This window comes from Strigops habroptila, chromosome 5, assembly GCF_004027225.2.
Source record: "Strigops habroptila isolate Jane chromosome 5, bStrHab1.2.pri, whole genome shotgun sequence".
In the NCBI taxonomy this organism is placed as follows: Eukaryota; Metazoa; Chordata; class Aves; order Psittaciformes; family Psittacidae; genus Strigops; species Strigops habroptila.
Window position 1 is genome coordinate 73,542,380 of NC_044281.2, and position 23,253 is coordinate 73,565,632.

At 39.7% G+C, this 23,253-nt stretch overlaps 1 protein-coding gene across 1 annotated transcript; it reads left to right on the top strand.

Moving 5' to 3' along the window:
* Window positions 1-1,145: 1,145 nt before the first annotated feature.
* Window positions 1,146-23,111, top strand: CASP7 (caspase 7). The gene is made up of 7 exons (XM_030488394.1): window positions 1,146-1,350; window positions 3,029-3,141; window positions 19,489-19,637; window positions 20,472-20,600; window positions 21,090-21,265; window positions 21,932-22,070; window positions 22,820-23,111. The coding sequence occupies exons 2-7, from the start codon at window positions 3,029-3,031 to the stop codon at window positions 23,041-23,043; spliced, it is 930 nt and encodes a 309-aa protein (XP_030344254.1). The 5' UTR covers window positions 1,146-1,350; the 3' UTR covers window positions 23,044-23,111.
* Window positions 23,112-23,253: the final 142 nt, after the last annotated feature.

Sequence of the window (23,253 nt, forward strand, 5' to 3'; positions counted from 1 at the left end):
CAAATAGAAACAGGGGCTCATCAACAGTTTGAGTAAGAAATTCCCCATGCACAATTCGACTAGTAAACTCTCAAAAATTGGCTAGCATTAGCAGGTACAATACCACTTTTTCAATAGGAATACAATGACTTCTGGAAAAAAGCCATTTCTAGGTCAGCTAATTCAGCTGTGGGGGCCAGATGGCAATGGATAAACATTTTCATCACGATATAGAAGGTCACAGCTGGCAAATAGCTTCTGGATTTCCTAGGTAACCCCCCATACGCATCGTCAGGAAAGCACATTTAGATGTTCTGAAGTTCAGGTGGCACTCCCAGTCCTCGCTGGTGATGGTGGTCTCCCTCCTCTCCTCTCCACACATTTACTTGAAGATCTATATATTTCTAGTGTCTCTGTTGCCCATAATGATCCATAATGGATTTGGAATTTGTCTTCTTGAAAAGCAGCAGCTAACAGGCGGCACGAGAGGAACCATGGGATTTTTTTGTTAGTTTGATTTTCAGACAAAAACTTTGCCTATATCTCCAACTAGGAGCTACAGGCATAACCCCATGAAGCAGAGACCATCCCCAGCATGCAAACACACAGTAAGAGCCACCACGCCGCTCAGACGCTCCTCCATCGCATCGGAGCAGTGACCTGTCGTGAAGCAAAAGGCTGTTTGTTACCATGCGTGTTTTGTGCCAATTATGAGGCAGTTACACTGGAAAATGTCGCTTTGATGTAAATCTCTTCAGGTAGTGAATGTTAAACACCACGCACTGCTGGGTAGGTGTATGATTTTGCAGGACTGGAGCCCACATCCAGAAGTAATTAGCAAGACTGTGCCAATCTTCAGCCCATGTACTGGACTGCTGGGCCTGATGCAACGGCTACGCAGTAGGAGATCGTAATTAGCAGAGATGCAACACACTGAATAATTGGAAAGATAAGGAAATGCCACAGAAGTTTATAGAAGGGAAAAAATTTCCTTAGATCTAGACAATCTCGTGTCACCATGAAACTTAAGGCTCTTCTTTCACGGAGGTGTGACACAGCACAGCCATTAGAAAGAGGTAATTTCCTTTCTGCTGTGATGAAGCCGTCATTATCAGCAGAGCGAGGAGGGCCGGAGGCAGCCGGCTGGGGAGAGAGCGGGCGGCTGTGCACCCTCCCCACCGCCGCCCGGCCGAGCCCGAGCCCAGGTCCCCACCGCCCCGGGGGCCGGCCCGCAGCCCCGCCGCAGCGGACGGAAGACGCGGCCCCGCCGGGGCAGGCCCGGGCCGGCGGAACCCGCCCCAGCTGCCGGCGGGCGGGGCATCATCGCGGCGCTTTCGATTCCCTTCTGCCTCGCCGGACCGCCGCACCAAGGCAAGCCCCGGCCCCTTCCCAGCCGTCTGCCCCTCCGCGACCCCCCGGCTGCGCTCCCTGCTCGCCTAAGGCACCCCGCTCCGCTCTCCTGCGCCCCCGGCCCGGCCTGTCCCCTCCTGCCCAGCCCCGGGGCCCGGCCCGCTGCTCCCTGCTCCGCTCTGGCGCCCAGGGGCAGGGGGTGGAAAGAAGGGGCTCTCCCGCAGCACCGCACGCTTGGGCACTTAAGGTGGCCGCGCTGGCTCCACCGCCGTTTCCTGAGAGAGGGCAGGAGCACCCGCGGTGGGATTGGGACTTGTGTAGTTGGTAGTTGGAGGAGCTGGTTTCCTCCACTCGCCTGCCCTGGTGTGGGGCTGCACTCCTGGGGCAGCCACCTTGCTCCTCCTCGGCTGCCTCACTGCCCACCTGCGGTCTGTGTGCTCCTTGGTTTTTATGTTTTAAAAGATGATTAAAAAATGCATTGGTTTGACAAAGCTGAATCTAGATGCTAGGTTTTGGGAACTGCTGTTAGGAGCCTCCATTAATGTCCCAGATCCTGGCTGGGATGGTGCTGGCAGCCATGTAGCCGCTGGGCCTGGCAGGGTCAGTGGGGTGGTTTTCAAGCTAGATGTAAACTCTTCTGAGTAAATAGATTATAAAAGCAACTTTAGTCTGCCTAAGTATGGGGAAGAGGCAGGAATTGCTGCTGCTTTTCCTCGTGAAGCATGGAGCTGGAGTTGGACAAAGTGGCTCAGCACATCCCACTATGTGCATGGGGTCCTACGCTGCCTTCTAACCCTGTGCTGAGCTAGTGCAGATTATTGCCTCCATCAGAAAAAGTGACTCCTTTTTTCTTGTAGTTCTCTGCTGGATCAGTGTCTAAATAAACTTTCTTACTGGGCAACTCAGTACATGGAAGAGAGGAAACAGACTTTTTTCATCAGGAAGAAGTCATTAGGCCAGCTTAGCCTTGTTTAGCAGTGCCCTGTGTTGCTTTTGAGATAAGTGAAGATGTTCCAAGGTTACACTGGAGTAACAGTCAAAAAGTCCCAACTGCTTGAAATACAGCAAGTTGTGTAAGAATGCTTTATGCAATGAAAATACCTTTTAATTTCCAAGAAACGCTTCATAACTTGTTTTTCCCCTAACAGCTCTACACATGTATTAACTAATCATTTAGTGTTTATATAGACAAAAGAGAGAAATGAAAACCTAAGATTCTATCCATAGAAGATAGTATAGGGCTTTTTCTCTTACACACATTTGACTGTGTGCAAATGAAACAACAGGAGCTTTCTGGGTGTCTTAGTACTGGGTAGGATTGCAGTTATGACTATTTTGATGTTAGTTGTCCTTGCTTTCTTCCCAACATACTTCTTCCCAGACCATAAAAAATTTTCTGGGAGTTAGTCGTAAGATCTTTTACCATAAAATCATTTTTACTTTTGTTCTTACCTGCATTTTTGAGAGTGGTATGTATGAGAGAAGTCACTTTTGGTAACCGCAAACAGACAGCTAGGCATGTGCAATGTCATGTTAATACAGGGCCAGAAATCTATAGCCAATTTTACTCGATGAAGTATACAGTATAATTGACTAACAACCTCAGTGTATCTGGTTCAACTGTTTGGTTTATAGAAGTATTTCTAAAATGATAGTATTTATCGAGGGACACTTAACATTCTTGTACTTTTATGTGCAGATGTCAGGGAATCAGCATGTTGACCGCTCTACTCAAGAGCGAGGTGATGAAGATCGTGAAGATGTAGTTGATGCAAGGCCAGACAGAAGTAGCAGATTCTCACTTTTTGCAAAGTAAGTTACTACATTTATTCCTGTTATTGTATCAGCTGTCATACTACCCTTCTAATGGGATTTTGGTGTTCAGTTTGCCACGTCCGCAGTGTCAACGGTGGTTTAGATAGGGAGATGGTTTATACTGTGTAGGTTTAACGTGTAGGTCTGTACCTTAAAGAATCTCTCTATAGCATCTCTCATAAGCTTTATTTGGTAGTCAAGAGATCACTAAGTTCATTTAGCATCAATTATAGTCCCTCATCTTAAACATTGCCCTTTGGTGGAGCTGGGAATTAAGTATGCCATTAATTATCTATTTTACTGCATTCAGCTCAGCTAATCTCCTGCATCATTGGAATTCCCTGCTGACTATTTAAGTTAGTTTAAAGCCTGGATGTGCCATCTAGGTTGTAGCACAAAGAAGCTTCACGGAGTCTAGAGATGTAACCCATTATAGAATAAATTAAAAAGCCTTTCATTTTAAAACATAGTCGTCTCATGGAAGTATAAGCTTATTTTCATTAAATGTATAGAAAGCAAGAACAATGTACTGCTTGTCTGTACTCTGAAAACACTGGATAAATGTGACTGAAAAATGCAAAAGATGAAGAATGAACAGGCAGAATTTACAAACACTGTTGAATGTCAGGAAATGCCCCATCCCCAGCAGTGTTCAAGGCCAGGCTGGATGGGGCTTTGAGCAACCTGGTCTAGTGGAAGGTGTCCCTGCCCATGGCAGGGGATTGAAACGAGATGGTCTTTAAGGTCCTTTCCAACCCAAACCATTCTATGACTCTATGATTCTAAGAAATTGCTGCTTAACACTGTGAACTTCATGGATTTAGAGAGATTTTATTAGAGGTGTTTACTACAAAGACTATTGTATTTATAGAGAGGTTTTGATTTTTATCGCTATTGGACATTCACGTTCATGTAAACAGTATGATTCAGAGAAAGTACATGGAGAATATAATTTCATTTTTGCTGCTTATTATATGAGTCTAATAGGGGTAACAAATCTGTGAGAAGTGAAGATGCTTTAGTCTTAGAAGACTTTTGATGTGCTGTTAAGCAAGTCACTTTACTTTGTTTCATTTTGTCATTCCTCAAATATGTTTCGTGATGTGCGTGTCTGTTATTAATTTTAACAGAATCGTATCATGCAAAATAGATAACGTACATTTGGTTTTAAATCTTGCCAAACATTTTTCAAAGGATTCTTTTAAACTTTATAAAATGTGTTTTAATAAATGAATTGGTCTTCTTTATAAGCAGTGATACACTAATACTATTATTAAATTATGCAACTCAAAGTTAATCATTACTGAAGGAAAGGCAATAATCAGCATTTCGATGACTTTTTTTTCTATAAGAAATTTTCCAAATAGTTTGGCTGTGCATCAGTTTGAGGCATTCATCTTTTGGGAACTCCTTGAAGATAAATTTTTCTTTAGAAGTAAAAAAATTGTTCAGATTAAATAAGAGGTAATTGAGAAGATTCAACTTAGGTTTTGTATTTAAAAAACCCCAGAGCCGTGAGAAACTAAATTCAAAGCCTTGCAGAAAGACCAGCATTTTCCACTAGCTTCACAGCTTGGAATTGGAAGCTAGTGGAAACTGCTGGTCTTTCTGCATGGCTTTGAAATGGTGAATTACCATTCTCTGGCTGTGACTGGAGATTTATCTTGCAAGAGCAGTAAGTAGAAATAAGTGAAAATCTTACTCACTGCAGCACACTTCCCTCTGAGGGTGAGCCTGCTTTAGCATGGAGGCCACGAGGCTAAGAATAAGCCGTGGAGTGGGCAGGTTCTTCTGGCTGCACCACAGTTAAGGGGAATTACTTACACGTATTTCCTTTTCTTTGAAAAAGTGCTAATATTTAGTTAGTGTTGGTGGGGAACAGAGTTGAAAGAAGTAAGTTTTGAATGAACATATGCCAGTGATGCTTGGTTCGGGGGGTTTGTAGCCACTAGATGGCAGGAGGGTATCAATTTTGTTTATTGCAAAAAAAGAAAACATGGGCAGAAATTCGGGAGAGTTGCAGTTGAGCGAAAAGTTCTGTTTAAGAAAGCAGGATACATTGTGGCAACCTTGTGCACAACCAAATTTCGAAACGTGGTTAAATAAAGATTGAGCTGAGGATTTCAAACATGTATTTTAAGTCTCTCTGTGATCAAAACAAATAGAATTTTTCCCATAGAATTTTTTCTTTTCTATGCTCTCTGTGCTCCTGTCGTGCTTTCAAGGCTTTAAAAATAGTCTCACACTTCTCCACAGAATGATTTAATATCTTCAGTTGGTGTCTTTTGGTTTTTATTGGGGATTGATAGCAGCAAACCTATTTTAGCATCCAGAAAACATAATGTAACATGAAACAGAATAAAATTGTGGTTCCACTGTATTAAGTAGAGCAAAGATTTCCTAATGCAAGCTGCATTTTCTTTTTTTTCAAAGCTGCATCTGAAAATTCGCAGTGTAGACTCATGCTTGTGCTGTCAACAGCCATGACTATTTGTGGGCTTCAGTGAAGAAGCATAATGCAGAAGAGCGTGGTTATTAGTAGTGTCTAGGTACCAATTTTATTCTAACGTAATTGTATAGAACCATTTGTCCTCTGGTTACTTTTACCTACTCCAGCCCTACTGTTCTGTTTTATGGGCAATATTCCGCTTCTCATCTGGAAGCAGAAAACATAGTTTAAATATATATTTAGGAATTCTTACAAATACCTAGTTACAATTGAAACTGTCTGATTCTGTAGTGCCCTTAATGCAGAAACATGAAATATATCTTAAGAAAATCCCACTAAGGAATTTGAGAAGCGTGTAGGGTACACTGACATATAGTCACCAAGAGTACTTCAGCTGTTTAACACTGCAAACCCAAAATGTCTCTAAAGTATTTATTTCTGCCAGCTCAGGCCACTATAAAGTTTGAGACATTTCATTTTAATGGATTTGAAAGCTTGCTGGAAACATCAGTGTGCATCTTGCCTTCTGTAGTGCAATAGTTACGATAGTTCAACAGTTATGATACCTACCAGGTTTGTAAACTAGCATTCAGGTCATAAAGATTTATAGATACAGACGTTTCTTTTTATTTGTATGATATTTTTGTGGGTTACAGGGCATCAAAGTGGAGGAGCACAGATGTTACCAAAGCTGTTTCAGCTTTGCTCTTCTGTTGTTCTGTCTTTTGGGCTGAGAGTTCTCATCCACTTCTGATTAGCAACAGCTTATTTTTATTTTATTTGTAAGAAGCTGCTTTGCAGGTAGAACTTTATGAAGAACAATTTCACAGTGATGAAGATGCACATGTTTTCCCAAGTTATCCATTTGGTCTTTTTTAGGCTGTTTGAAAACACTGAGCCTGGATGCCAGGTACCCACCAAAGCTGCTCTGTCACTCCCCTCCTCACCTGGACAGGGAGAAAAAAGTACAACAAAAGGCCTGTGGGTTCAGATAAGGAAACAGAGAGATTACTCACCAGTTACTGTCTTGGGCAAAACAGACTCAACTTGGGGAAATTGGTTTGATTATTTGTTAGATCTGGAACTCAGCTTCTGGAGAACACTGCAGGAGTATTAATTAGTGAAAACCACGGTCAGGGCTTGTACTTTCCCTGGAACATTTACTGGATGTGCCACATAGAAAATTCCCAAGTCTCTAAAGTGTAAGAACTCACTAATTCACAGTCAATGTTTGTTTCCCGTCTCCTTAGAGACTTTTATCTCGTGAAGCACAGCAAACACTGGGTTATCCATGAACTGTATCTGTAGCAATCAAAACAGTGAGTCAAGTATCCTAATTTCTTTTTAGTGTAGAAATTAATTTCCCACATTGCAGCAAACTCTGGGCTGTCATCATACAAAATTTGGAGGAAAGCTATTACGTAGTGTCATTTTTAAGCTTTCAAAAGATTCAAAACCAAATTAAGCTGACTTTAGAATAAACCAAACCTGTTTTAACGGTAAATACATAGGCTATAGAGCTGTGAATCAGAATACAAAGAGGTTTTGTAAACTGTGCATGTTAATTTTGCAGCAGAAATATTCATTCTGTTAATATCATAGTAATGGTGGATCAGGTTTTGAGAGAAGGAAGGCAGACGTACTACAAAGTGAAGTCTGCTGTTATTTTCCTACGCTCTGACATAGGAACAGTGACAGAATCAGAGCAATGGGAGTGTGTTTTACACTTGTCAGCAAAGGTAGATGAGGCCTGCATGACCTCAGCTTGCAGGGTGATGGCTGTGAGGGTTTGAATAGCCCCATAGAAAAGTCCAGCGTGACCCACTGCTGACACATGCGAATGCTTGGGCCTGAACACAGAGAGCATCCATCCTGTTTCTCTCTCCAATGTAACCCTGAGCATGGTGGGCTCCTAGCATTAGTACAGAAGATCAGACTTGCTCTTGAGGACAAGCTGAAGCTGTTTGCAGATGCAGTGTGGAGTACCATTTGATGATGAGCCAAGGTACTGTAGAATGTTACTGATCTCCTTCCTTCTCTGCCACCTGTTTGGAAAGCTCATGAATGAATACCCTAAAAGAGTTCAGTGTCAGTGTTTATATCAAGCTAATTATAACTGTAGTGGCATTTTGCAACTGCTAATCCTGGCCAGAGTGTTCTCTGAGAAATAGGATTTGGGAGGGGAGGGTTGGGGTTTTTTTTGTCATTTTCCAAGCAATCCATATAGCCATCTATATATCTGTTGATTGCTCTTAGTACCTATGATAGATGAGAGGCTTCACTTTTTCTTCCCCCTCATCTCCCTCCTCCCCCATATAACTGGCAGTTGCCTATGCTCATTATACTACGTAGGATTTCAGTTTCCAGAACACCCATGGAAGGTATGTACGTGCAGGTTTTCTAGAAATAAGGAGAAAGCCTTTCAGCAAGCAGTATGCTTTATTTGTAAACTTTTACCTTTTCAATGTTGTTTGAATATTATCTCACATACAATATTGTGAGGCCTGCGCAGAAAATACCATGTAGCTAATTGAGAAGCTGAAGATGAATTACAAATTGATGGTTGAGAATTTAGAACTTTTCTGGTTTCGTCCCCTCTGCTGCAGGTGTCACACCTCAAAATTGTCATGTAGGCTGTAAATGATACTTAAAATATTATGTGCACAAAGACTAGGATACTGCTGCCTGTTTCTTTAACTGTTGCAAAATGTGGACAATATTAGATGTGATAGTCTGTGTTGAAACTCTGTTTACAAAACATAGCTGGCTCAGCCCCAGTGCGCTTCCTCTGCTTCATTTGTATATAATAAATAAAATTGCAGCCATGGTTTTGATTTGAATTATGTTGAGGCCATCGCTTACACATAGTTAAAAGAAGAAGACAGATGTAACAATCAGAACTCCAAAGATATATAAAATATGCAAACTATGTCAGATATTGTAGTCTGAAACTTGCTCTTTCAAACAGCTCCACTCTTTTCATTACAGAGTGAGTTTCCGGTTGTCCTGGACTGGGTTTATTCATTTTCCAAGTTCTTAGAGAAGATTCTCCCTCCTAACTGGAGAAGGGTCTGAAACTAAAACGAGACAAAAAAGTAAGAGTAGCTCAAGGTCTGAAACATATCTTATAATAAGGGATTTAAAATGCATTTAGTTTCTCTAAATAAAGTTGAAAGATAATTTGCTATTATTGTATGTAGTACAAATATGTAGTATATTATACAAATATGTAGGTGATGGAAAATCAGAAGATAGGAGGCGCTTTTTGTAAGCAAAGAATTCATAGATGGATCCAATAGATCCATACATGGATCTTTTAAAAGAAGGTTGAGTGTAAATCTAAAAGATGTTCTGCAGATTAAACAGAAGCTGCAGGTTTGTAGAAACTACTGAATAAGGGTTTGTGACTTGCTTTGCAAGAGATCAAATGGAAAGTGGGCTCATGCTTGGGTGAGTCAGTTGCTGCAGTTAGCATGTTGCAGCTCACTAGTTGGTTTTGTTCATCTCCGAGACTGTTGCAGTTGTGAAGCTTTGTGGTAGGTGAAGCCTTATTGCAATTCAAGCTAATACACTTTAGATTGTGGTTTCAAAGGGACATACTGATAGCCATTGCTATAGTGCAGGTGAATAACTGCAGAATGATAATCTGTGATACCTTGGCTGTTAAGCCAAGGTCCGAAAGGCCTTTAGGGCTATAATATATTTTCGGGAAATGTGTATTCTGTGGCCTGCTACCCTGTCATTTTTGCAGTTGACATTAGTCGTGTGCAGGCACAAACAGTTTTATCTCCTCAGGGAAGCTAATATGCAGTAACCAAAGATAGGAATTTGTGTCTGGACTGAGATCCGCTGTAAATCTCTATAGCAAACAATAAGAATGCCTTTGTTTCGACCATTTCTTTCCAGGAGGCAGATGGCAGTAAGCTACCTCACATGCTCTGGATGTAAACATAGTATGTACATACAAAACAGTGGATTTTAAATTCATTCTCTAGTTTACTGTACACTACTATCCCCCCTGGAAAGAAGCCATGAGATCTGCAAGTGTTTTATAAAAGAAGTTTGCTTAGGCTCCATTTTGTAATGGATAAGCTAAGACCAAGAGATACGGAGTTACTTTGCCAAAGCTATTCAATACCAGAAGCAGGATTCACACTCAGGTCTCCATCTTGAGCACAAGTAAGTGGCTCATAGTGGATAAGAGAACATATCCCCCCAGCTGAGCATTTTGGTTTTTTTAGTTAACTTGTTCATCAAGTTAATTGAGCTATACTTTAGTAAATACTTTTATAGCTTGTGTTCTATTGCTGGAGGTAATGCAGCATGCTACAGGAAATGTAGGAAAATGCCAGGATTACTTAAAAAAAAAATAAAGCATTTTAATTTGCAAGTTTTCTACAAAATCTGTAACAGTACTGCTGTGTTTGTCATAGTAAGAACAAAAGTAAACTTTTAATATGATACTGTTTTATTGGATGAATGAACTCAGTCATGTCTTGGGCAAAGAATTTGTTAATGATAGCTTAGATCCCTCACAGCTCCATTATTATCTTTAAAAGTCCAAGGAAATAATCACACTGTTTACCTAACTCCTTTCTTTCAAGACTGCTACAACAATATTTTCTTTTCAAAATTCGTATGTTTAAAGCTATAAAGAGGCCTTGGAACCTGGGTTTCCAAAGAAACAAGAGGTACAGTCTCCATTAGCTTCCTAGTTTCAGGGTCATTCAGGCAAAAGGCTTTGCCTTTGGTGACTTTTAAACTGGCTTCATTTAAGGAGCAGAATATCTAATTCCAAAGATGTCCTGAGAAGCCACGAGCTAATTGGCAGCTCAAAAAGAAGCTGAAGGCTAAATAATTATTATGGCCCTGATCTTGAGAACAGTGCAAACAGGAATTACTTTACTGCCTGACTAGTTCTGGTGCTTTTAGTATGGCTGCTCTCAGGCTGAAAGCAGGGTGCGTTCCTTCAGGGCTGTGGTGTTTGAGCAAGCACACTTGCCATTTCTCTTTATGCCACCCCTTCCCAAAAAAAGACTTTCAAGGCTTAGGCACTTCAACAGAGTAGTATGTGAAGATGCAAGGGTTGCATAGACTTTGTGTCATTGATGAATATGAACTTTAGACTCCAATATTCTCAGTTTGGCATGTTTCACTATAATTTAAAATTACTTCAAACAGACAAAACAAGTTTATTAGAGGGAACAGAAATATAGTACCCTTTGACTGGGTTTGTGTTTTAGTGTTCCAGTGTTTTTGGGGTTTATGTATTGTGCTGTTTATGTTTGCTGTTCTAAACTGCAGCTGTCAGTTTTCATGCCTTTTGTGCAAGACATCTCCTTGCCATAGTTAGCAGTATAGGTGAAATCATGTTTAGATGCTTTTGGGGGGACTTTTATGTTCAGTTTTGTAGGACCACTTTTCTTCTCTCTTCTAAATGAACACTTTCTATTATGTTGAAAAGATTCTGACTTTAATATTAGAATTTTTTTAAACATTTTCTTTTGGCATTTATTTGGGGCATATTTAAAAATAGCCTTCAAAGGACCAGATATTTTGTTTGTGCTAGTCTATCAAAGTCAGCAGTTATTTGCTGATACTTTCAATAGGGAAAGTGAAAGCATGCAGTATTTACTTGAACTTCCTCCTACATAATTAGTATTGTCCCTTTTTCCTGAGGAGCTTTTCCCTTCAACTATTAAGCTGGTTTTAAGTTTCTCTACTGGCATGTGCTTTGGAATCCCAAGTAACCTTTGTTTAAAAAAAGATTGTGAGGGATAGTGTTTAATTTTTTGGTTCACAATTATATTTAACTGACAGGGTAGAACTCAGGATCTGGCAAATATGCTTAGGAAAAGAACAGACAGCAGAATCTGCCCGTGTGGCTCCAAGCCTGGCACCCTCTTTGCTCCGCTGGTGACCATCAGCCAGCGTTGTGCTCCAGCCTGTTCTGTTAGTTACTGGGAACTCTGAATGCCAGGAGGCCAACCTCAGTGCGCTTCAGTTTGTCTTTAGATGAACCTAAAGACCGTGAGGCCTGGAGTCAACAGCTGGGGATAAAGCAAGCACTTTCATAGCGTGGCTTTCCTTCTGTGTGATTTCCTAGTGAGGCCAAAGGTCAGTTTATGCTGATGTCAGAAAAGAAAACATAGATGAAGATTGAGAGTAGCCCAAGGGCCTGTACACCAATGCCTATGGGAATCTGTTCTGTCTAGTTTGGTGACCATGCTATAACAGATAGTTGTGTGAGACACTCAAGTTTAAAGATATGCAGGTTTAAGGACAGTGGTGAGGAAAAGAGATTTCTTTTCTGGAAATTATGAAAGTGGAACTGTTTTTTTCCAATATAATATGAAGATAAGGAGTTTAGTTAACCTTGATGTATCCTATTTAAGGTTAGAATATTAGCTACAGATATGTAACACTAAATGCAAGACTAACATGAGATTCACCAATATATAAAGGCAAACATAAAATTCATACAGCATGTGGCATGCATTCCATCTCAGAAAGATCCAGGGTCTCTTGAATTGTTGGAAGAGCAACTCACATAAAAAAGTGAAGGATAACCAACATTTCTCCTCCACTTTCTCCCACATGCAACCTAAGGACATGCTCAGGAATATTCACTTGTTTTGCTGTTGATACTCTCCAGGGGACTGTGGCAGAAAACTAGCCTCTTACTCCATGGTCCAAACCAATCACAGTCTATTTATGTGCATTAATTAGCAGGTAGGGTGCAGCAGGTTTCATGCAAACATTGCATATGCATTAAACCATAGTTCTGTAAGGCAGCACAGATGAAAAGGATGGATATAGATCATGCATTCAGGCTTCTACAGCTTCAAACCACCTTTTAAAACTCTGCTCCAGATTGATTAATTAGCAACCAATACACATCACATGGTCCCACATCACATCTTACATTTCCAAAATGCTGCTGTCTCTCCAAGTGGGACATTGCTTATTGTGGATTCCAATGGAGTTCAACTAATTCTACCCACTTCAAAAAAACAAAACAAAGAGAACAAAACCAACTCCACCCAGACCCAAAACTCCTCTCTTTCTCCACGCCAGGCATTTGTATTACAGCTTACAAAGATCAATTCTTGCAGTCATGGCTTCCACAGTGCTTAAATTTGACCCATGCCAGCTGGGGTTGTACCAGTGGGACAGGTGTGCCCTTATTTCCTCCTAACAAAAGGTGCTTGATGGTAACTCATCCCAATCAAGGTAAAATCTCTGCCTGGAGAGGGTTGTTGGATTAGTTCCAACGCCTAAAGGGGGCCTGCAGCAGAGCCTGAGAGGGACTTTCTTACAAGGGCATGTAGGGATAGGATGAGGAGGAATGGCTTTAAACTGACAAAGGGGAGATTTAAATGAGATACGAGGAAGAAATTCTTTACTATGAGGGTGCTGAGGCGCTGGCACAGGGTGCCCAGAGAAGCTGTGGCTGCCCCATCCCTGGCAGTGTTCAAGGCCAGGTTGGACACAGGGGCTTGGAGCAACCTGCTCTAGTGGAAGGTGTCCCTGCCTGTGGCAGGGGGTTGGGACTGGATGAGCTTTAAGGTCCCTTCCAACCCAAACCATTCTATGATTCTGTTTGGTCTAGCCTTTATGGTTAGTACTTATCCAGTGTAATTTATGCTTTCTGATTTTTAACAGTAAAGGAATATTCATTTTTATAAAAGACTATTCAAGTAGTAACACATTCTTCTTGTCCAGAAATGTTGCTGCTCTGCCAACATGATGCAATATTAATGGGAAGAGGCAACAGGATAATCTATTATTTGCATGCAGCTCTAAATCTGTGTGACACTCTACCAAAACGGATCTGACAAAGAACAAAGAGTCTGCCTTAAAGAACTTAAGATCTAAAAAGCTCTAGTCATGTTTTATAAGTGTCTTTAGCTTGTTATTGCCAATAGGTTTCAAGAGAAAAAAATTCAAAGAGGGGAGAGTGTACAGTAATTAGAGGTGTACTAAATATGGTGAAATTAGACTGGATGAAAGTATTAAAGCTGGCAGTTTGAAGACAGGGTTATGCAGGAGTAAGACATATTAATGTATGATCATCAGAAAGCATCAGCTATATGAATAGACCGCTAATTACCGAGTTGAAGATAGAAACATAGAACAAAATATTGAACCTTGATTTGTCTAATTTATGAGTTCTGTTTCTTGTTCATTTCTTTTGGAAGAATAACTCTGAACTGGTCTCTGGCACAGTCAGTTATACTACACATAGTTGGGTGATGCTTTGTGAATTCAAACACAATTCTCTTTGCATTTTCATTGTTTCCTGTGTATCCTTTAACTAGCTATTTAAAAAAAAATAAATTCAATCCAGGAATTTTCCTCAGGAGAGCAAAACATAGCACTTGTGATGAGCAGTAGTCTCAAACATAATTTATACTGTGCATGCAGTAATGGAAGTGAGGGGGTTTCAGACAGAAATAGCAGCATAGAGCCATGCAAACTGCATCACATTAAATCAGCAATATAGGCTACATAAGTTTCTTTAGAGGTCTTAAAACTAATGTATTATGTTCACTTATTCCACAGTATTGTAATTCAGTGGGGAATTTATTCAAATGAAGCTTTTAAAGAGGTCCCCAAATATAAAAGCCACGCGGGAAACATCTCAGTTGTTTGTAATGGAATAAAAAGCATTGCATTTTTAAGATATATAGCATCCCACAAAGTGAAGTGTATGAAAGTTCTGGTAGATGTTGATGGATTACCTGAGAAGATGCTAAAAAGCATGGGGACTTCAGAAAGGATCCTGAGATGATGTGTTCTGTATAGGTAGCATGTTTTTTAAGGCAAATTTTAACAGAAACCTGTTGTCAGTCATTCAAAACTGATATATAATTGTACAATGTATTAAAGAAGCATGACAGAGTAAAAAACTATCACAGCGTTTTGTGATATTTCCTATCAAGTAAAGCCCAAACCTACTGAAGTTCATAGAGAAAGAGTAAGACAGAGTTCTCGTGTGTGGGTGTGTACTTTGAATAGAAATGAACGTAACTAGTTTAATCTTTCCCACGTACCTCTGAATGTCAACTTCCTTAAATTGAATAGTATCATCATTGTAGATTTATTTTTTAATCTGCTTACACTTTTCAGTACAGCAACAAAAGTCCCCAACTTTCCTGGGAGAGAAAGGGACTATAGCTGTTTTCAAAGCCCGGATATCCCTCTATAATACCATTTTTAGAGTTCATTTGCATTAACACATTAATTTCCTCTTAGAAAAGTGAATAAACAGAGAAAAAAGGAAACAGAAAACTCTTCCTATCCTCTGACTGGGAAGCAATGATTGTGAAACTTGTCTTTATTCATCTAATCCTCTGTCCGTAAGGCTATTGAAGTGACTTCTTCTCCAGTGAGAGCTGTTTCTTCTTTCTGTGTGCTGGTGTCACATTGCTTCCTAGGCGAAGCAGCTCATGTTTTCAGAAGAGCTCTATTGTCTGTCAATTATTATCATCCTCTTTTTAATCATTGTTAATGCTGAGGTTTAGTAAATGAAGTCGGGTAACAGTTTTTACTCTCGGGATTGCACTTTCTTCATAGTGTTTCCCTTTCATCCCCTCTTTTCTTGAGAACTGTCCTTGGGTTATGCTGGTACTGTTCCAAGGGGAGTCCATATAGTTAAAGCAGACCAGCTTTCTTAGAGCACAAGGGTCTTTTACTGTCACTGGCCTTTACACCTTGCACAAATTAGGCAATACCAGACTACACAACTGACATTAATTATGTGATGTGATGGAAAGTGAAGGCTTTCTCTATGGAAATACATCACACTACGCTTGAAGTTAAGCATCTGGTTTTCACTGAAAACACTTTGTTACTCTGGAGGACTGGTAGACCTGAGCCCAAGAGCCTGGCTATAGCAGGTGGGAGAGATGATAAGAGACTGCAACGCTCAAGGAAGCCGTTCTCCTGCACATGGATTCTTACTTTGTTGGTATGTCATACTAATACACAGTAGCAAAGAAAATACAGGAAGATTGCAGTGGAAAGGAAGCCAAAGGAGGGGAAATCTCTGCTTTTAAGAGACACTGCTTTCAGTAAAATTGCAATTGAAAATAATCTCTAGGTGTAGTTAAATGTTACCAGTGATATTTTTATCCTTAAATCTTGATATCCATACATACTGAAATCGTAATTTACTTAAAGAGTGACAGAAGAGAAAGTTTGTTGTGGTAAGTAGCAGTCCTTTAGACAGTCAAGTTCGCTACTGGTGCAAGTGGATGTATCTCTGTTGACTTTGACAGAATTTTAGTCACTCATGATGATAATAAATTTGGCCTTTACTATTTAAAAGTTCAATAACAAAATGATAAATGGTATGGGTAGTTTTAATTTCATATTTGAAAAATGAGAAGTTGATGATAATGAATTTCCCAGGATTGACACCGATTGAGTCTAGACTTGATGAAATCCCATTCCCAGATTGTTGTCAAGCCTAAAGCCTGGATTTAGAGGCACATTAAGGGTGAAAATGTGCAAGCTCTGAGGGTGCCAGAGTGGAGTTTCAGTTTTGCTGAACTCTTGATCAGAGGCAGGGAACGTTATGTGAGAGCACTGAAAGGACGAATATTTCTGTCTCAGGGAAAAATCGGTGACCACTAGTGGAGTGAGTCATTGCAGCACAGTTGTAATTAAAAGCAAAGAAAGAGTAAACAGTCATAAAATTCAAATTTCTACATAGTCTGGACAAGTCTGAATCCCAAAAGAGGGAAATTAAAGACACTGGATGTCAGAGAAGCAGAATGAAATAAAACTGAGGGGAAACAGTTTAAAACATTTTATAACAGCACGTCGCTAGCCTGTGAAAACCCCGTCAGAAAATACAGCAATTAGAAGCGTTAGCAAGAACCACAGCAGTAAACATCTATATTAGCATGTGTCTAGTTCAAAGCTTAGAAAACAAAAATTTATCTGGGAAGCTTGAGGCTTCCTGCAATCTTCCTGCATTTTCTTCAGTCATAAAACAACCTGTCACTGACAGGGCATTCCCCTTAAGGACTGTGTATTACGTGTTTATTACTTTCGTAGTCATTATTACAAGGTCTTATTTAGCTTGTTGAAACTGAAGAGTTGGCCCGTATACCATCAGTTTAGTGCAGTCAGGCAATTCCCATATTACTCCATGCTGGCGCAGAAAACAGAATCTTCAAAAACTAATTTCTCCCTGAACTGCAGGCCCAGGATATTTATACTCCACAACCTTTGCTTCCTTATTTATTCAGTTTGGATACCAAAAGATTTCTGGAACTGTTTGTTGTCTGCCAGTAAAGAAATGATGGGCATAGCCCTACAAAGCCTGCTGTGTTTGCTTAGTATCTTGTTAGCCTGTTCAGCTTGGAAGGAATCATTAGAACAAAACCATACTATCCTCTGTAAAAGAGTGGGGACTGCGTGCTACTGACGAGGGTTGTCTGTGACACTTGACATTGAGAGCGGTAAAGTTTCTACTTTGTGTAGAATCTAATTTGTGTACTTTGGGAGTACCAGCAGTAATAGCCACATCCCTTAAACTCCCAAGTATTTCTGCATGAATGAGCACAAACTATTGAACTCAGAAGTGGGTGGTTTCAGAGAAGTTGTGTGACTATATTATTATGACCCTTAACCCTGCTGCTATTTCCAGTGAGGCGTTTTGTGGGGTAACGTCGCTGTGTGATTTCTGGTCTAGAATTAGATCACTTCCAGCATTTTAGGAGAGCAGACAGTGCAAACACGATACAGTATAGCTTATGTGGATCTGTCCCAAGTGTTCACAACTGCTCATGGGTTGGACATAAACAGAAATTTGTGTACAATCCCCTTGAAAATATCCTATTGTGTGTAACAGCCACTGTTAGTCATACTGCTTTTTCGGGAAGTCACAGAAGCCAGATAAATCTGCAGAAACCTGATTCCAGTGTGGACTGAGGAAATTAGCCTCTTCATTGACCTGAATGGTTATTTGTTGTTCTGAAATTACTTTTTCTCTCCTTGCCAAAGAGCTGTCTAAGTGATGTAGGACCAGGGGGAATTTTAGGCTAAAATAAGAATCCAAGATCTCTTTGAAAGTCAAATGTAATATTAACATCATACAGCTGTGGGTAATTCTTTAAAAAGGTTAAAATCTTTTCTTGAGGCAAAGCATATTTAATTATTGCTCCCAGAGCCCTCAAGAAGCAGTATGCAAAGAGAATACCAATACTTGTAATTTGCCAGGAAAAAAATGTACTTCCAGAATATCAGATGAAATCCTCAAGTAAATATAATTCAATATCTTGTTTTGTCGTCTGTAAGAGAAGTCTAGGAGAGGAGAGGGCATTAGGATGGTCACATGTAGAAAGAGTATAGAGAAAGCCTGCCAGGTGCAGCTATTTAATTTGGACCTTTATAACAGAACATGATGACACTCAAAACTAAGAAGAAGCTGTTGTAAAATTGAATTGTATTAGCATTTAAACATGATGAATCATCCAGAGAAGGTTTGTTATAGTTTCCAAATAGGTTTGTCCTTTAGTAATAAAAAAGGGGACACTTATGCTAAAAGACAGCAATTGTTAAATCAGGAAGGTAAGAGAGTAGATTACTAAAAACATTTAATCAATTGGCAGCAATCTCATGTCTACAGGCTATTATTGAAGCAAATAGCTTAGTAATTCTTTAGAAAGATGTAAGAGTAGGAATAGTGAAAGTACTTAAATTAATTGAGATTATGGGGAAAATCTAGTTTTGTTAAGAACAAACTGTATTATACAGTTATTTGTGCTGTGAAAATAGGTTATATTTTCCTCTTCGACATCAGCAATAAATACCATTGGAAGCAGGATGCCGGACCAAATACAAGAGGTTCTGATAACTTCTGGCCTTCTCTAAGCATTGTTTCTAACTGGGCTTGCTCCAAAGCTTGTTCATAGTTCTGAGGTTGAATCAGACCCTTTAAAGGCACTTACTGGCTTCAGTTCTGCTTGAGGAGATCTTTCCAATATCTGAAGCCACCTGCTTGGACCAAAAAGTCCACCTCTAAAAGCAAGTACAGCTGAGTTCCTCATACTTATACTTCAGATGTGCATGCTGGCTGCAATGGTTTGTTCTTAATACTTTGTTTAAAATAAATTGGTGAGTAATATCTGTGCTATCCCTTTGCATCCTTTGCATCTCTTTCTAATCCAATCTAAGACTTGTGCGCATAGCAGGAAGGTCAGTACACGGTCATTAACAGAGAACATTTATAGCTTGTTTTGGTTTATTGTGGGTTTGTTGTTTGTTTTTAAGTAAGGTTCAGGTATTGATAATTACACTAAAATGTGCTTAGTTTTTGCATAGGATCAGGCTGCTGTTTGGCAGACCAAATTAACACATGGTCTGTCCACATCTATAACCTTTGTCAGTAGAAGATACCTACTGCTCTGTCTTATCTTCAGAGAACTTAGGGATGATGGTGATTTAGTAATCAAATCCTACCACTCCCTCAGGTAATCTTCTTGTATTTGGAATAGTTATAAAGGGAGATCTGGCTGTCCTTCCATGAATTATTTATAGTAAAAGTAAAATATGTCCAGAACCATAGTTTGCAAAAGGCTACCATCAGCCTGACTTCATATTTAGGTATTTGTTTTATCTGTGGGTCAGGATCTGCATGTGTTATTGTTGGCTGCAGTTCACTCTAGAGTCACTTTACCATCATCAGAATCCAACCGCATACAATAGTCACTTCATAGAAATCACAAGATCTTTGTGCCTCAATTTGAAATATGAAGGAAGAAAACACACATCAGAGAAGAAAAAACATTGGGTAAGGCTGCCTGGATGATTTGAATTAAGATAAACAGGCACACCGCATGTGACTGGGCACTAACAGTAATTTCATGTGGTTTACCTAGAAAAAAGAAGAATGGAGAAGAAGAACAGCCAAAGTCCTCTCTCAGTAACCAGTACCGAATTGTTACACCCACATTCCAGTATAATATGGACTACAAGAAAGTTGGCAAATGTATTATTATAAACAACAAAAATTTTGAAGACAAAACAGGTAATGTGCTTCTTTTGAAGATACTCATTACAGACCTTAGAATTTTCGTACTTTCATGAATCAATAAGCATTTTATTTTTAGGACATGGAATTTTAATGATTATATTTATCTTTTTTGAGAAATAGATGTTCCTACAATTTATTCCTGTTCTTTAGCACTTACAGTAGAGCAGCTCTTTGCAGCTCATGTTTCAAAGAGCATGTCACCTTGCTCTACCAACTTCAAACTAAACCTTTGTCCCAGAGTTTCAGGCTCGATTGTTAAAATTTGAACTTTGGCATTTGCAGCCCATATTATAACTCTTCTGTCCCTGAGCTACAGCTATAAGCTACAAAAGCTAATAGCTGTAGCTGTGCTCTGTTCACACTCCTGCATTTAACTTTACAGACCATGTAGTTTCAAAGCAGACAGATCCTTGTGTTATAGTCAACTTATAGTTCTTCGCAGACACACTAAATCAAATGTTTACTCCAAAGAATTTACATCACTTTCTTTTGGATGGGTATCACAGGGACTCTCTTCCACTGTTTTTCAGTTACACTTAATAACCAAAAGGAGATAGAACCATCCATAGTGGTCCAATGTTGCAAGGTGCTGGAGGCAGACCAACATTTTTCGGGATAAGATCCGTGTTAACGTTGAACCTTGCATTAAAACAAGTCTCACAGTTTGTTCTAGGTGCTGAGAATGCTGTTAGGAGGATTGTTTTAAAATCATGTCACCACGACACTGTTCAAGTTTATTCATTATAAACCTAAAAATTTACCTTTGAACATGTGATTAGTTTTGAATTGTGTAATGTGCAATCAACCATATTCTTTGTTTTCTGGCAGGAATGGGCACACGCAATGGCACTGATAAAGATGCTGGAGATTTAGCTAAGAGTTTTAGGAACTTGGGTTTTGAGGTTTGCACATACAATGACCGAAGCCGGGGTGATATGGAAAAATTACTGAAGCAAGGTAAAAAACTACAATCATAGAATAATTTAGAGTGGAAAAGACATATGGAAGTCACTGAATCTACCCCCTGCTCAAAGCAAGTCAAATTAGAACAGATTGCTTAGGCCCCACTACATGCAATTTTCTGTATTTGGTTTCTGAATGGATTAGGCTTAATTCCCCACCTCTTCCTTCAACATCAATTCAGAAATACAGTTTTCTTGTCATATTAGGAATCAGAAGCATCTGTCCTGTGTATTAGGTGAAGAGCCATGTCATATTAGATGAAGAGTCGAGGCCTGTTGACTCCAGTGGGCTAGACTCAGAGTCAAGTGAAAGATACATTCATGTGTTCAAGGTACACATCACTGTACTAAAAAGTGGGTTGCGGCATCTTTGTCCACTTTACATAGGCCCAGTGTATATTTAGTCTCAGAAAAATGTGTTTGCTAAATATAATTTTCATTTAGAATGTTGCTTCCTTTTGGCTAAAAAGTATTTGATTTGTAGCTGCTGAGGAGAATCACAGTGATGCCGCTTGTTTTGCCTGTATCCTTCTAAGCCATGGAGAAGAAGGCCTCATCTATGGCACTGATGGACCCATGGCTATCAAGAGCTTGACTGCGCTATTCAGAGGAGACAAGTGTAAAAGCCTTGTAGGCAAACCCAAATTATTCTTCATTCAGGTAATAGCCCTAAGGTAAATACAGTACCCTACTGCTGCAGTGGGGAAAACATGCTATGCTGGTTGTTTGCTCTAAAATGCGTGTTAACTTAGTGAATTGTAGTGGAGGTTGTGCGAAAAACTGTGTTGAGAGAAGTTGTCTATGGGAGACTTGTTTGTTTTTAAAAGATAATTTACATACAACATTCACAGATGTAAAGAGTATATTGTCACTGTAATTTTGTACATAGTGTCTCTTTGTGCTTGGTAATATATGAACTTCAAAGCAGAAAGGTAAACTCCCTCTTGTGCAGACAGAGCTGAGGACAGGACATGGTTACACATTACACTTGTTAATTACTTGTTAATTACACTTGTTAATTGCTGACTATTATATATAATAAGCTTATATAATAAACTAATGCTGACTTGGCACTGTGACAATCCACTGAAATCCACAGCCTGCAACACCATTCCCTCCCTTCACTGTACGGAATGTATATTTTAAAATGGGCAAGCTAGTAACTTTATCACTGGACAATAAGACGTCCCACAGAATTTCATTTCTACTTCTAATACATGCAAAATACTGTTTAAACCCATGTAAATTAAAAACTGTTAATACTCATCTTTATAACACCTCGTTACTCATTATTGGACAAGTTCTCTTTGTCTTCACTGCTTTCAGGCATGCAGAGGCTCTGAATTTGATGAAGGCATACAAACTGACTCTGGACCTGCAAATGACACTCTAGAAACAGATGCCAATCCAAGATACAAAATCCCAGTAGAAGCAGATTTTCTGTTTGCATATTCCACAGTGCCAGGTAAAGAAAAGGGGGTCAGGGTGGGGATAGAAGACTAAAAACTTATCACCCATATTGGTTTGATAGTAAACTGACCCTCATTGATAACACATTGTACGTTGATGGACAAAACACTAAGGCCTGGTGTATGCTGGGCCAGTGTGTTGTATGCAGCCCTTTTTACACTAACTGTCATGGAAACAGGAGAAAGCCCCAATTTGAGAAGTTTAGAAGACACAGACATTACAGATGGAGAAGGCAGTACAATTTTCTGGGAATCCTGCCCTTCCATGTCCCGGTTTAGTGAGTATGTTGAATACATGATTGAGGCAGGAGGAGGACCAGTTACAGCATGAAACTTAGAGAGGAAAAACATAGAATCATAGAATAGTTTAGGTTGGAAAGGACCGTAAGATCATCTAGTTCCAACCTCCCTGCCACAGGCAGGGATTTGGTTAAACATGAACTTACTTCTTGCAGTTTCCCAAATGCAAAAATATAGATCAGTACTTTAGTAGTGTGAGGTTAGGAGAGCTAATACACATTATTCTCCTCTTTAATGAAATAGGGATATGTGACACAAGTGATAATATTTAAACTTTCTGTGTGTGCATTATCACTGTTTGCCCAGTCTTTCACACAAATTACTACAAATTCTCTGCCATTCCATTCTTCAGATATTCTCTGACGTTTCATATCTTCAAGGTAATAAGAAAAAAAAAAAGAGGAAAAATAACCCCATGTACTTTCTTGTCTGTCTTTCCTGTAAGGTTATTACTCCTGGAGGAATCCTGGAAGAGGCTCCTGGTTTGTGCAGTCTCTGTGCTCTGTGCTAAACGAGCATGGAAAACAACTTGAGATCATGCAGATCCTTACACGAGTCAACTATGTGGTCGCCACCAATTTTGAATCACAATCTGATGATCCACGCTTCAGTGAGAAGAAGCAGATTCCCTGTGTGGTCTCTATGCTCACTAAGGAACTTTACTTCTGAAAGTGAATTTTAATGCAACCAGTGATGAAGAATCAGGATATGGTTTTGGGTGGAGATTTGATATAAACGAGTAACACATTTTTAATAACAGAAATGTAATTACACTAGACTTTTATATTGTATAAGCTGAGGTATCTGATGGCTGGACAATATGCAAGATTTTTAGGAAGAAATAAATGCTGGGGGCCAATCTGACAGTTAATACTAACG

What these genes read in the sequence shown, in the direction of transcription:
- CASP7 (XM_030488394.1), top strand. Translation starts at nt 3,029, where the DNA reads ATGTCAGGGAATCAGCATGTTGACCGCTCTACTCAAGAGCGAGGTGAT. An exon ending in CCAAATTATTCTTCATTCAG is followed by an intron (nt 21,266 to 21,931) that starts GTAATAGCCCTA and finishes CACTGCTTTCAG; the next exon opens with GCATGCAGAGGCTCTGAATT. An exon ending in TGCATATTCCACAGTGCCAG is followed by an intron (nt 22,071 to 22,819) that starts GTAAAGAAAAGG and finishes CTTTCCTGTAAG; the next exon opens with GTTATTACTCCTGGAGGAAT.